The sequence below is a fragment of the Oryza sativa genome, chromosome 12 (genome assembly GCF_034140825.1).
Source record: "Oryza sativa Japonica Group chromosome 12, ASM3414082v1".
Lineage (NCBI taxonomy): Eukaryota > Viridiplantae > Streptophyta > Magnoliopsida > Poales > Poaceae > Oryza > Oryza sativa.
This window is the reverse complement of record NC_089046.1, coordinates 4,011,477-4,025,758: the sequence shown is the minus strand read 5'-3', so window position 1 is coordinate 4,025,758 and position 14,282 is coordinate 4,011,477. Positions and strand designations below refer to the sequence as shown.

The window sequence follows — 14,282 nt, the reverse complement described above, 5'->3', positions numbered from 1 at the left end:
TGACTAATTTATTTTAATTTTTCATAAACTTTTCAAATAAAGAGAATTGCATGCCATTACTTTCACCCCCTGACACGAAATAGCCATTTATAAAATTATGAATTGCAAATTTACCACTGAAAACAATTGGGCAGCGTTAGGCTGCAGCGCGGTGGCTGCGGCAGGTGTCGACATCGACTGTGGTGCTTGCGGTGGCTTGTGGCGATAGCTGCAGCGGGCTGCATCAAAGCAGGTACAATAGCAGGTTATTTTCTTTCTTTTGAGGAAAGTCCACGGGAGATTTGGCTGGCAGGGATGTAATCATCGTTTCAACCTCCTAGACGAAAACCTTGCATCCTGCCAGATTGGTAGAACTTGTCTTGACAAAATTTGTACGGGGAGATGTGTTGAGTAGATTGGAGCAACGTCTACTTCTCCTTTTTAAAAACTTTGCATCCTGTAGGAGAGTGAAGGTTGGTTTTTTGGATGGGATACCATTGCTTCTGGATCTTGTTTCTATACCTTATTTGTTGATCTGCGGGCCTCGGCTGCTAGTAGACGAGTAGTTAAAAGAGGCGGTGAAATAACGAGGACTAGAAAGGTGATGCTTCCGACTTGAAAGAAGATGAATGTCGGCTGGGTTGGGCCTCCCAAGCCAATCTTCATTGGAGAAACCACCTCCTGTGGTAATCTCGGCGAAACCTCCAAGCACCAAGTCCCTTATCTGACATGCTGCTATCGATGGGTTAGAGCTCTAGGATATGTTACACTAGATACAAGAGGGGAGCAAGCTAATTTAGCATACCACGATATAACTAATCTGGCGACTTGTAGTAAGTGGCTAACTTTAGTGCATCCTCCTGGTTGGTCCTTGATGTGGCTTGTGGCTATAGCTTGCGATTCAAAGAAAATTCAAGGAAAAAAATATATGTAACCATATATGTAGTGGAAACTATCATTGGATTAAAAAATGAACGCCTGAGTAAGATTTTACTCATGGTTGACTTTGAGAATAATTTTTTTACTTTTGGTGATATGGACAAATCTCAGACGTCTATTTTTAAGATCCAACAGTAATTTCTAAGTTTTCACTATATTTGTGGTTTGCAATATATATTTACCCATAATTCAATACCTTTCCCTCGTAATTTCCACTACATATATAGTATTTTTACATGCAGATGACCAATCAAGTAAAACTTGGAGACTGTAAGTGAGGTACGAGCAGATAAGAAGATCGGAGTCAAACATCTTCTCTTAACGGGGAATGAATTTCCATCTTATCGGTAAAAGTACCATTCCGTAAAAAACTAGTTACATGGTTTTCAGCTGTTACAAATACAAATAAATGAGGTATATCTTATCAGTTACACTGAAAATATTATTATATTTTTAAACATATTTGATATATGACCTGAATTGAATTAAAGCTTATTTGAACGGATGGTTAGAAAATTATCATTTCCACTGCCACGAAAAATGTTATGCAGTAGTAATACTAATCTACTCCAATGGCATGCTCAGATTAGCAAGATGGTAATATTGTTAAAATTTTGACATGATTTTTATGTATTTACTAAATTTGACGATAAACTAAATATATGTATTTTTATAACTTTATTAGAAAATGGTATGATTGAAAATGACATTAATCATATGCCCTAAATTTACTGACGTCTTGTTTGGCAACTTGAGGGAAGGGGATTGGGAGTTTACACGGAATTGATGGTGAGATTAAGATGTGAATTTGATTTTTCATCCTAGTCTCTTGTTTGGTAGAGGTGGTGGAAATTGATAGGGAGTTTAGTTAAAGATTAGATCATTAATGAAAACGGATGGCTGAGATTTGCTTAGACGAAGTAAAGGAGGAATTCCCTCCCAATTATCTGCCCCTACCCAGGTATTGAAAAGGAGGGAGTTTATTCCTCAATTCCCCATCCCATCCCACCAAAATTCCCATATCTCCCAACCAAACAAAACAGTTAATAGCCTTATCCCTCTAAACTACCAATCCCTTCTGAAAACTCCCTCCAACCAAAAAGACCGTAAAAAGAAAACCAACCAAACAGACCGTAAAAAGAAAAGAAAAGGAGAGAGAGAAAGAAAAGGGATAACGCACGGCGCACTTCGAAACCCCTCCTAAACCACGCGTGACCCAATCGCAATGGCGACGCCGCCGGAATCCCTCTCACCGGCTGCAGCGGCGGTGGAGGATGATTGGGAGGAGGCGCGGGGGCTGCTGTACGAGGCCTACAACGAGCTGCAGGGCCTGGCGGCGGAGCTGGGCGGCGCGGCGGCGCCCGCGCCAGCGGTGGTGGTCGTCGGCCACCAGACGGACGGCAAGAGCGCGCTGGTCGAGGCGCTGATGGGGTTCCAGTTCAACCACGTCGGCGGAGGCACCAAGACGCGCCGCCCCGTCGCGCTCCACCTCCGCTTCAACCCGCGCTGCCACGCCCCGCGCTGCCGCCTCCTCGCCGGCTCGGGCGCGGGGGACGACGAGGACGAAGAGGCCGGTGTCGCCGGCCGCGCAATGCCGCTCGCCGACATCCAGGTACCGTGCGCACACGTGTTCGTGGAAATGCCAGTGTCGTGTGTTGCGCCTATCCGTTCCAATCTGATGGCATCTCTATTATGACAGCATTATTCATGTAATTGCTGGTGTCATATGCTAGCAGGAGGTTTTGTGGTGCTAGGAAATGATTTATTTGCGAAATTGGTGAAATATAAAACTCGTTTAAGAAGAACCAGGAAGGGGGGAAATGAGGGCATGAGGTGTATGAATGTAATGTAACGCACTTCATTTGTTTGTGTGATTATCCTTTCTGTAGCTATGTTATGCTGTACTAGGCTAGCTTAACTAACTCTATCTGTCTACTATGAATTCAATGTTGTGGTTTCGGCTAGTATGATATCGGTATTAGGTAACTTAATGAATGAGATCGAAGGGAGGGAGCCGTGTTACTGATATTTTCTTAAGAAAAGAGGATTCTAGCCTCTATGGGCTAGTACACCAACTATGCTGATAACCGCTAGATGCCAGGAGTCTAACCTTTGCCGATTAAATGATGAATAGATGCTATATTCACTATAAAGGGTAGTTATGTCAATACTCAATATAAATAGTTTTGACGCCAAACTGATACGAGAATTTTCCCAGTTGTTAATTATTTATTATTGTCAACCTGAAACATCAATATTTTATTTTAGCTGTTTCATTTGTAAGAAACAAATGTTCACTTGTTGATTTCATTATTATCAACTTACAGCTTAGAACTCAGAGAAGATTCAAGTTATTGGACTGTTCTTGCATTAGGTGATTGACATTTTATAGGAATATTTACTTTCAGGCATACATAGAAGCCGAAAACATGAGGCTGGAGAATGATCCTTCCCAATTTTCAGAAAAAGAAATTATAATAAGGATAGAATACAAGCATTGCCCTAATCTCACCATTATTGACACTCCAGGCCTCATCCTACCAGCTCCTGGCCGTAAAAACCGAGTTTTGCAGGTATTTCCCCCTATTCTTGCTTGCTGTCAGTTAAGGCTGATTCTTTTCAGCCTTTAAGGTCTTTTGTTTCCACTGAAACTTCACTTTCTATGACCCTACTATGAACTCCTTTTTATTATATTAATATTTAATAAGGTTATCCATTGGTAATCTTGCGACCTGCAGAGCCAAGCTTGTGCTGTAGAGACCCTTGTTCGTGCGAAAATAAAGCATAAGGAAACCATAATACTTTGCCTTGAAGATTGTAGTGACTGGAGCAATGCAACTACAAGGAGAGTGGTGATGCAGGTTTGCACTTTAAAACTAGCTTTTCTTATCAAAAGGTGCTCAATGACATTCTCATGGTCTCTTGTGATTCCACATTAGTTGTACCTTATTTACTGGGTTACTATGTTTAAACAAAAGGCGTGCTTACTATATCAAGTTCAAACTTCAAACGTTCAACACACAATTATTTTGTTAACCTGTAAGCAGTGCCAGTAAGCTATGTTTTGTGTTTCCCTTTTTCATACTGCAGGTTGATCCTGATCTTGCAAGGACTGTTCTAGTCTCCACAAAACTGGACACTAAAATTTTACAGTTTGCACGAGCCTCTGATGTTGAAGTCTTTCTTCACCCCCCGACCTGTGCTCTAGATGGTTCCTTACTGGGGGATTATCCCTTTTTCACATCAGTGCCTTCGGGGAGAGTTGGCTCCTGCCATGAAGCTGTATTCAGATCAAATGAAGAGTTCAAGAAGGTGAGACATCACGTGCCAGTATCACTTAACATAGAGATTTATGTTCTGCCAAAGTGTTCGAATAATTTTCTTTTGCTGGCAAGTTTGATGGGTGTTACTTTGTTAAGTCACTGTGAGTTTTGTAAGCAATATGTGGGCAAGCCAATTGGTCATCTGGTCCTATTTGCTGTGAAATTTTTACATTATCAAGGAAGATTACCTGATTATTAAATGATAAATTAGAAACAATTATTAATTTGTTTTATATGGATGCAAATCTACATTTTAAGTATTGTAGGTTCCAGAATTTAAAATTTGCAGGTAACTTTTAGAATATAGTTATATATGTGAAAAACCCATGTAGGTTTAAATATTTTTGTAGGCAGTTGGGTTTTACTCCGTAGTTAACTATTCTGGAGTTACACTATATGTTTCATGATAGCTTGTGGATCTTGTAATACATGGAAATACCCGATACTTCCCAAACTCTATAAATGGCTACCCTTAAATATGCTCCCATATTTCTGCGCACTTTTATATGATCAAGACATCACAGGAAGAAAGTGTTACAAACACATAATCCTACTTCACTACTGCTTATTTCTTAGTTTCAGTAATGTAAATAGACTGATCACCCTTAAATATTACTGTTCGGGAAGGACATTTGAAATGTGACGAATAACTTCTTTGTTGAACATAAATGCTGCCAGCATTCTTCTCTGTTGTCACCTGTTTAGTCAGTTTCAGTATGCTTTTTCGCTGATATGAACTCTACTAATCTGGTAACTTCTGTCTTACCTTCATCCTTGAATTGCCTCTAATGGTTACTTTCATTCTGCAGGCCATCTCATTGAGAGAGTTGGAAGATGTCGCATCTCTTGAGGACAAGTTGGGAAGGGGACTTACAAAGGAGGAGAAAAACAGAATAGGAGTGAGTAACTTGAGACTATTTTTGGAAGAATTGCTGAGGAAGAGGTATCCTTGCTCATTATAGAGCTGGCATGTGTATGTTTTTTAATTATTCTTCGTATCATTGCTTTGAAGTAATGCATACTAATATGGCCAAGGTACATTGAGAGTGTTCCATTAATTATTCCACTTCTTGAGAAGGAACATCGTGGTGCAACAAGGAAGCTGCGTGAAGTCAATCAAGAAATCAGGTGATTCATGATGCCTATCATTCATAGCACACTTAAAAGGATGGATTAATTTCCTCCTTAAATTACTTGTATTTGTTTCCATATAATAAATTTTTCTTTGGTGAAGTTGAAAGCTTATAACGAAAACAAGGCTCAAATGTTTTATTCTTACTGGGAAAATCGCTGCCAACTACTAGCACCTAATTGCAAATAACTGTCCTGGTGGACTATATTAGTTGACATTCTAGTAGGCTAGTAGCACCCTCATAAAGATTCAAGAACCATCACGCTACCATGGTTTATGTTATCTTTCTTCAGTCCCAATGCAGTGCTATCAGATGCAACCTTGAGGCCGGGAGCTGCAACAGTGCAACCTCCAATTCCTTGGCTTCTATGCTATGCTTCGCCAAAACATTCAATCATGAGCCAATTACAAGTGAAAATTATTCCTTGCTTTCCAGATTGACCAAGTGTAGCAGCAGTAAATTTATTCACTACTTATTTCTGGAATCACTTACAAAGTTGAGTGACAGCCTCAAAATCTCAACCAATTTATCTCCGGAATAGATCCGATTTATCTGAAATCTCATGCTAAATTATTTGAGCAATGCCAGAACCAAAGAACAAATGATGAATATTACACGGGATATTACAACAAGAACATCAACTGAAGATTGGAAATTTGTTAGCCATACAATGCCAAATTGAAATTTAACTTTGTACTAAGCCTTGCCCTGATGGGTTTGTTTGAGTCTTCTTAGATTCTTTTCCTTCTTAATATAATGATGCGCAGCTCTCTTGCACATTTGATTAAAAAAAAAAGATCCATCCCAGGCATCAGCAATAAATCTTTACTGTTCACTGAGTGAAATTTAAGCCTCCTAATATTGAATGGCAAGGCTGGAAGAAGCAAACCAATGACCCTCCCAGAATAAAACTCAAACATGTTATTTATTTTTCCTTTTTCCCCTTGTGTGCCTTTACACGGTTCCACCATATATTTATCCCTGTTGTTAAACATGCCTGATATACCCTGCTGATGGTATATGTATCTGGACAGTGATTTGGATGAAGCAAAAATGAAGGAGAAAGCTCGCCTGTTCCATGATTCATTCTTGTCGAAGGTGCTTACTACTCTGAAACATATATTATTGTTGATGCAGATAGTTGGATACTGAAACTTTTGCAATGAAGAAAAGTTCATGCGTTGTCACACATATGCAGCCAATGCCCACTGGATCTATTGCTCAGCAGCTGGTTGAAATAAACCTGAATACTGATTTACTGTTTCTTGTTTCAGTTATCTTTGCTATTGAAAGGCATGGTGGTGGCACCGCCTGATAGATTTGGTGGGTGTTTTATCTTGTGCGGCTCGGTACCAGAAAACTTGAGGTTCTTCTTAGTTGGCTGACTTTCTGATTTTGTCAATAATTTATTGAAACTGTTATTGGAGTGTAGGAGAAACTTTAATTAACGAGAGGATAAATGGAGGAACTTTTACTGGAAGTGAGAATTTCCTGATCCCAAACAAATTGATGCCTGTAAGTTCTGTTTTTTTCCTCTGTATTGAAGATGCCCTACTATTTTCTGTAGGTTCTTATTTTGAGCCTTTAAACAGGATGTAATGATTCTTCACTGTAGATAAACATTTTAATAGATTGTATCTAAATTGGTGGTTCTTGACGAGCCTAAAGTTTGTTAGCAGTGACAGATTGATTTATGTAGCAGTAGAGTCATTTTTCTTTCAGATAAAGACAAAAAGTCTACCATATCTATCGTCTTTTCAGCCTGTTAAAACAAAATTATCCACTGAGTGTTTGACACACTGTCTTTTGAATATGCACTCATTATACCTTTTCTTTTCTTAGAATGCTGGAATGCGTCTCTACGGTGGCGCACAATACCATCGGGCAATGGCTGAATTTCGTCTGGTTGTTGGAAGTATTAGATGCCCTCCAATTACTAGGGAGGAAATTGTCAATGCTTGTGGTGTGGAAGATATTCATGATGGGACAAACTACTCCAGGTAGTCTCATTCCATATATCAGGCATACTTTGACTATATTTATATAGCACATTTACTCATTTTCAACTTTTTTTGTTAGGACTGCTTGTGTGTTAGCTGTGGCAAAAGCACGTGACACATTTGAGCCTTATCTTCACCAGGTTGGTTAGCTTACCTCATGGGTGGGCACATTAATAATCACATTTAGATGGTCCTGTTCAGCTTTCATGATTGTTATTCCACACTTGAGCTACTGGAATAGTACTTGCTTTTGTGTGATTATGTCAATAAAATCATCAACCGATTTTTTTCATGCACGTCCCATCATTTTTTGGATCAAGTTCAGAACTAGAGTGTGCCAGGGTTCCACAGAAAATGTGTGAAATCAATAAAAAATGTAACATGATGTATAAACAAATTTAGTAATTGAATTAATTTGTTGTGGTCTGTATGAGGGGTGATATTTCCTCTGCTTAATCCCTTTCTGCGATTAAAATCTATCCTTAATTATGTGCAGCTGGGTTTTAGGTTATTATACATAATGAAGAGACTGATTCCGATATCTGCTTTTCTGTTGGAGGTACTAATTAATCCTGAAGTTATTCAGTTCAACTAGTATTCTGCTCTTTTCTTTTGTAATACCGTGATAGAATTCCAACAGAAAGATGGTGAGAACTGTAGCAGCCATGATGTACTTGTGAAGCGTGTCAAAGCTGCATTTGATAGGTTTGCTGAATCTACTGAGCAATCATGTCGTGAAAGGTAATACTGTAAGAGCATCCTTGATTTCAATACCTTTATAATTGTTTCCCTTCTAGTGTACAACTCTTGTTCAAGTGGTCTTGCAAACTCAGTTCAACAAACTCTTTGATATCAAATGAAATGCATTTCCCTAGTTGATTATTGTGCTATCAGGCATACAGTATTTTATGGTGTTGGCAAACTAGTTAGTTTTTTTTTAATAGTGGTTCTACTTAGAAATGTATCAGCTGAATTATAATATCATTGAATAATAAAGTGCAAATGAAGTGAACTGAATGAGTTATCCGTATCTTTGTCATGTCTTCCCTCCTTTTTGATCTCATGGCATTAAATTTTGTGCGTTCCAGAGCATATTCATATTTGAAAAATGTGATTTTAGTGGTTTGTCTCATGTAAATATGACACAGAATTTAGTGTTGTGTCAAAGTAAAACTTTCTGTTATTGTCCAGATTTCTCCTGAATCTTCATGGCATGATGCATTCATGCATATTGTTTGTACCTGATGGTTCATGGCATGATGCATTCATGCATATTGTTTGTACCTGATGGCATGATTTATCTGCATGTTGAAATGTGTAATGCAGATGTATGGAGGATTTGGTGAGCACCACTCGTTATGTCACTTGGTCCCTTCACAATAAGGTACAGTTATTAATATTAATCAGAACTAGTATCTTTCGAGGGATTCGTCGCATTCCTAATGATTTGCTACATTGTATAGAACCGTGCCGGATTGAGACACTTCTTTGATTCCTTTGTTGCACAAGAGCAATTATCCGTGAACACACTTACTGCCCACTCGACTGGGCTGCATGAGCAATCCTTTGGCTTGAATGACAATAAGCAGGATAGGCCAAAGGGAGACTTCAAATCAAGTAATTCTTCAGAAGCAAATTCACCCACTGTTGCATCAGAGACTAGGCTTGTTGATCTCTTGGACAGCACACTATGGAACAGAAGGCTGGCACCCTCATCTGAAAGACTTGTGTATGCACTGGTTCACCAGATTTTCCATGGGATCAAAGAGCATTTTCTTGTCACCACAGAGCTTAAGGTCTCCCTGCAGTAAATCCTGCACTCCTTAACGAGTATATGAAGTTTATTGTTTATATCTTGTTTTGCTCATCAAAATTGCAGTTCAATTGCTTTCTCCTCATGCCGATTGTTGACAAATTACCGGCGCTTCTAAGAGAAGACCTTGAATCAGCCTTCGAAGATGATCTTGACAGCATATTTGATGTTACTCAGCTGCGCCATTCACTTGGGCAGAGGAAGAGAGATCTGGAGATCGAATTGAAGCGGGTACTAGTCTTTTGCGTATTTTTTTTTTGCACATCAAGCATTACTACCTCAGTATTCTTATTTGCAAATTTGCTGGTTTCAGATCAAACGCTTAAAGGAGAAATTCGCAGAGATAAACAAGAAGCTGAATTCTCTCCAGGTTAGACAGTAAGCTACTCTAGGAGAAGCAGAGCAACTAGCTACTCTAGTCGAGTTAGATTATTTCTATGCTGTAATAATAATAATCCCTTAGTGTGTAATAATAATAGTCTAGTGTGATTATGACTTCTTTGTTGGATCTTTTCATGTGTAAATATACATATATTAACCCTTCCAATGTCGTTTCCCTTCCTTGCAAACCGACTAACAAAGAACTTTTACGTGATGTTTACTGTTCAATTATTACCCTTACTTTGCTGTGAGATGGGTTCACTCAAGCTGAAGCAAATGCAAATGAAAAGCTGCTTATGGTCACATCACATGCATGGTAGCGACTGTTTCAACCCAAATCCATCACCAAAAAGCAGCAACTCTTCTTCCCCTTGCTCGCAACCTCTCAACCCATCACCCTAAACATAGGTATTACCCAACACCACCCCTCTCTCTCCCGCGCAAACCATGGTGGCTTGCTCCCCGCATTGGACACCGCCAAGAACGCGGCGTCGTCGACGACATGACCGGCGGTGACAAGGACCACCGCCGCGGCGGCAGCGGCGGCGGGAAGGAGACCTTCCTACGCAGCCTCGACCGCGTGCCGTCCGGCCTGCACATCGACGCCGACTTCCCCTCCGACGACGATGACGACGACGACGACGAGGAGGTCCGCGTCTCCTTCGCCTCCACCATGGGCGACCACAAGATGTACAGCTTCCGCCACCATCAGGCCGCCGTGCTGGAGGAGGAGGAGGAGGACGACGACGACGACGAGTTCTCCAAGTATGACATGGACGAGGACATGTCGATACAGGAGCGGCGCCGCCGTCTTCACCAGGGGCTCGGCCTCGCCAGCAGCCGGGACCTCGCGCTCCGGCGACATAGCACCAGAAAGCGCATGGTGGACATCCCGCGGAGCGTGTCCAAGATGCCCCCGCTGCCTTCGCCGGCCGCCGCCTCCGCCGCCGCCGCCGCCGCCGCGCCGACCACCGCGGCGGCGGCGGCGGCGGCTCCGGCCCCGCGGCCGTCGGCGCGCGACATGCTGATGCAGCGGCCGGCGAAGCCCATCACGCGGCGCCGGTCCGACGGCTGCCTCGCCGCGCGGGACGGCGGCTCCTCTGGAAAGCCACCACCGCCGTCGTCGCCGTCGGTGCGTCGTGTTCGATCCTTGCCGGCCCGGCACGCCGGCTGCGACGATGTCTCCCTCGTCGAGAAGTTTCGAAACGCCATGGCTAAACGTGATCTCCCCACCGCCGCCGTGCCCCCGACGACGCCGCCGCCGGCGGCGGCAGCGGCGGCGGCAGCGCCGGTGGATAAAGGCCGCACCGACGACGGCGGCGGCAAGGACCGCGACGACGCGACCAAGAACCAGGAGAGCAGCAAGGAGGTCGCCGTCGTCGCGGCGCCCAAGGATGCCGCCCCCGCGTCGAACACCCAGACCGGCGTGCAGCTGGGGCTAGAGGAGATCGAGAAGTTCATCGGCAACACCCCCATCGTGAAGCACCTGATGCGGCGCGGCCAGAGCCAGCATCACAGCGGCCAGCTCGCGTCGCCCTCCGGCGGCGCGCCGCCCAAGGCCGAGAAGCCGGCGGGCGGCAAGAAGAAGGGAGGCTGGCTCAAGAACATCAAGTCCGTCGCCATCGGCTTCATCGACAGCGGCGGCAACAGCAAGTCGACCACATCCACGACCACCTCCTCCGCCGGCGCCAACGCCACCTCGTCGTCGTCATCCTCGGCGTCGTCGACGGAGCGGCTCAAGGTGCACCAATCCGGCAAGTCGTGCAAGGAGCTCACCGGGCTGTACATGTGCCAGGAGATCATGGCGCACGAGGGGTCGATCTGGAGCATCAAGTTCAGCACCGACGGCCGGTGGCTGGCCAGCGCCGGCGAGGACCACGTGGTGCGCATCTGGCAGGTGGTGGAGGCGAACTCCCCGGCGTGCCTGCCGAACGACGGCCACTCGGGCCCCCTCCCGCCGCATCCCCCCGGCGCCGCGCCGGCGGACGGGACGTCGTCGTCGTCGACGCCAGCGCTGTCCCAGCTGTCCAAGAAGTCGGTGAAGGGGAAGAGCGGCAGGGACACGCTGCCGGAGCACCTCGTCGTCCCCGACAAGGTGTTCGCGCTCGCCGACCAGCCGGCGTGCGTCCTCGAGGGCCACCAGGACGACGTGCTCGACCTCACCTGGTCCAAGACCGACCAGCTTCTCTCCTCCTCCATGGACAAGACGGTGAGGCTTTGGGACACCACCACCAAGGCCTGCCTCAAGGTGTTCGCCCACAACGACTACGGTCAGCGTCGCCATTGATTCGTTTCTTTGTTTCGAAATCGATATCTCTTGACAATAATCCATCTCAAGAATTGAATTGAATTGATTTGATCGATCTTGCAGTGACTTGCATCCAGTTCAACCCGGCGGACGACAGGTTCTTCATCAGTGGATCGCTGGACGCCAAGGTGCGGCTATGGAGTATCCCTGATCGGCAGGTCGTCGACTGGACCGACCTCAACGAGATGGTCACCGCCGCCTCCTACACCCCCGATGGCCAGGTATCTACTCTCGCTAGTCTAATATAAAGTGAATTGTCCGTTTTTTCTCATCAGCTTAAGCTTTTTAAGTTGAACTAGTTGGTGCATACAACTCAATATTCACTGTCATTTCATCTTCCATAGCTCAACAATTCCGTATCCATTTTACTTCTCTTTTTTTCTCTGAATTCTGATGTGTGAACAATTCGAATCAAGGGCGCCATCATCGGCTCGCACAAGGGTAGCTGCCGGTTCTACAAGACAACAGGTAGTACAGTACATTCTCTGTTCTTCATTGACTCATCAGATGATCAGACTGACATCCAGTTGCACTGAAGTGATCAATTTGATTGCGGATTTTTTTGGGTTTTGTTGCAGATTGCAAGCTGGATCAGGAGGCGCAGATCGACATCGAGACGAAGAAGCGCAAGTCGCAGGCGAAGAAGATCACCGGCTTCCAGGTACATGAACACAATGCATCACACTTTGACTAGCTGCTGAAATTTAAGAGCTTGGCAAGAACATGGCCTAATTGTTCATCTTGGCCATGGCCATGGACACCTCAGTTTGCTCCGGGGAACCCCTCCGAGGTGCTGGTCACCTCCGCCGACTCGCAGATCCGCGTCTTCGACGGCGTCACCATGGTCCAAAAATTCAGAGGTGCGCTGGCGGCGGCCATGGATGAGAAAATCTCAGCTCTAATTGAAAATCAGAGAGATCAATTAATGGTGGTGGTGTCCGTGGTGGATGTCAGGTTTCAAGAACACGAGCAGCCAGATCTCGGCGGCGTACACGTCGGACGGGCGGTACGTGGTGTGCCCGAGCGAGGACTCGCACGTCTACCTGTGGCGCGCGGCGCGCGGCGCGCCGCCGGCGGCGGCGGCCATCGGCAGCATCGGCGGCATCGGCATGAAGCCCAAGACGTGGTGCACCATCCGCTCCTTCGAGAACTTCTACTGCAAGGACGTCTCCGCCGCCGTGCCGTGGCCGCTGGCCCCCTCCGGCGCCGGCGGCGACGGGTCGACCTCCGGCAGCTCGCCGTCGCGGCGGCAGGGCGGCGTGTCGTGCACCGACGACGTGTGCAGCATGCCGGCGAAGAGCGGCGAGCTGGGCAGCGCCGGGACGCCGCTGACGCACTCCGGCCAGCTAGGCTCGCCGGCGCCAGGAGGCGGCAAGGGCGGCGCCGACGGCAATGCGTGGGGATTGGTGGTGGTGACGGCGAGCTTACAGGGCGAGATTAGGGTTTATCAAAACTTTGGAATGCCGTTCAGGATAAGAGGCCAGGGTAACCTGTTCTACTGACTACTGAACAAATGCTGCCATGCGTATGAACATTTTTGATGATTTTATTTTTTTTCGTAATTTTTTTATCCATTTTCAGAACTGAGAAGTGTGTGTGCTTAGATCTAGTACATGTGCAATATGTTCAGTTGACTACCATATGTAGGTAGTAGAATTATGGATTAATTTCGCCATGTAACAAGTTAGTGAATTAGTGGGATGTACATCCAACTCTACAAAATGAAATTCATTACATTTGTCTTTGTACCAAATTTGCACTACACACACCATAATTATATAGCACATGATACTGCTGTGTAAAAACAACTAGATTAGCAATATACTTATATATTTTTAGAAATATCTTAAATCGTTTAAAATCTCTGATGGCTGGTTGACATTGGCCATTCCATTCTTCAACATCTTCCTAAAATCCTAGTGGCCGCCATCGGTTTCCTCTTGACCTTGTCAATGCCGATAAACATAAACTTTCCTCATGGTTAAAGGGGAGTTGAGAGAAAAGAGAGGAGGAGAGCAGTGGCTTTCCAGTTTCCCCACTAAACAACAACGCTATCCGAATTCAAATCCTATTTTCCAAATTCAACAAGAATTATACTACGTTAGATTGTTTTGACCAAGACGTGTTTATTTTAGGCTTTCATTCACTTTTATATTTTATCAATAAAATACTTCCCATTGGCCACCAAATGTGTGGCAGGGGAGAAGGAAAAAAATTAATGAGGGCAAGATTGAAATGTGTACCCCGGGACTTAAGGGGATCTATGTTATGGGGGAAACAAATCCTCCAACTTAACTGCACGCTGCAGTTGAGTCACTGACATGTCGATCCCATTTTTCTATAGCCCACATGTCATGGTTTAACTGCACAACAGTTATAGGATCCCTTCCCAATCTACATTATAGT

The 14,282-nt window shown here is 44.7% G+C and overlaps 2 protein-coding genes across 2 annotated transcripts; both read left to right on the top strand.

Moving 5' to 3' along the window:
* Positions 1-2,091: 2,091 nt before the first annotated feature.
* Positions 2,092-9,796, top strand: LOC4351665 (dynamin-like protein ARC5). The gene is made up of 17 exons (XM_015762819.3): positions 2,092-2,530; positions 3,327-3,491; positions 3,657-3,779; positions 4,009-4,230; positions 5,051-5,184; positions 5,277-5,369; positions 6,409-6,472; positions 6,649-6,697; positions 6,807-6,889; positions 7,217-7,374; positions 7,454-7,514; positions 7,871-7,933; positions 8,015-8,115; positions 8,701-8,758; positions 8,838-9,170; positions 9,254-9,418; positions 9,501-9,796. The coding sequence occupies exons 1-17, from the start codon at positions 2,144-2,146 to the stop codon at positions 9,567-9,569; spliced, it is 2,328 nt and encodes a 775-aa protein (XP_015618305.2). The 5' UTR covers positions 2,092-2,143; the 3' UTR covers positions 9,570-9,796.
* LOC9267200 (uncharacterized) lies at positions 9,788-13,607 on the top strand. Its single transcript, XM_066306502.1, has 6 exons — positions 9,788-11,838; positions 11,940-12,097; positions 12,293-12,344; positions 12,455-12,537; positions 12,643-12,736; positions 12,831-13,607. The coding sequence occupies exons 1-6, from the start codon at positions 9,882-9,884 to the stop codon at positions 13,376-13,378; spliced, it is 2,892 nt and encodes a 963-aa protein (XP_066162599.1). The 5' UTR covers positions 9,788-9,881; the 3' UTR covers positions 13,379-13,607.
* The last annotated feature ends 675 nt before the right edge of the window (positions 13,608-14,282 follow it).

Bases quoted from the DNA above. Each gene is read 5' to 3' on its own strand.
- LOC4351665 (XM_015762819.3), top strand. From the start codon at position 2,144: ATGGCGACGCCGCCGGAATCCCTCTCACCGGCTGCAGCGGCGGTGGAG. The intron at 5,185-5,276 runs GTATCCTTGCTC...AATATGGCCAAG, and splicing joins GAAGAATTGCTGAGGAAGAG to GTACATTGAGAGTGTTCCAT. The intron at 7,934-8,014 runs GTACTAATTAAT...GAATTCCAACAG, and splicing joins TATCTGCTTTTCTGTTGGAG to AAAGATGGTGAGAACTGTAG.
- LOC9267200 (XM_066306502.1), top strand. From the start codon at position 9,882: ATGGTAGCGACTGTTTCAACCCAAATCCATCACCAAAAAGCAGCAACT. The intron at 11,839-11,939 runs GTCAGCGTCGCC...TCGATCTTGCAG, and splicing joins GTTCGCCCACAACGACTACG to TGACTTGCATCCAGTTCAAC. The intron at 12,737-12,830 runs GTGCGCTGGCGG...GGTGGATGTCAG, and splicing joins CATGGTCCAAAAATTCAGAG to GTTTCAAGAACACGAGCAGC.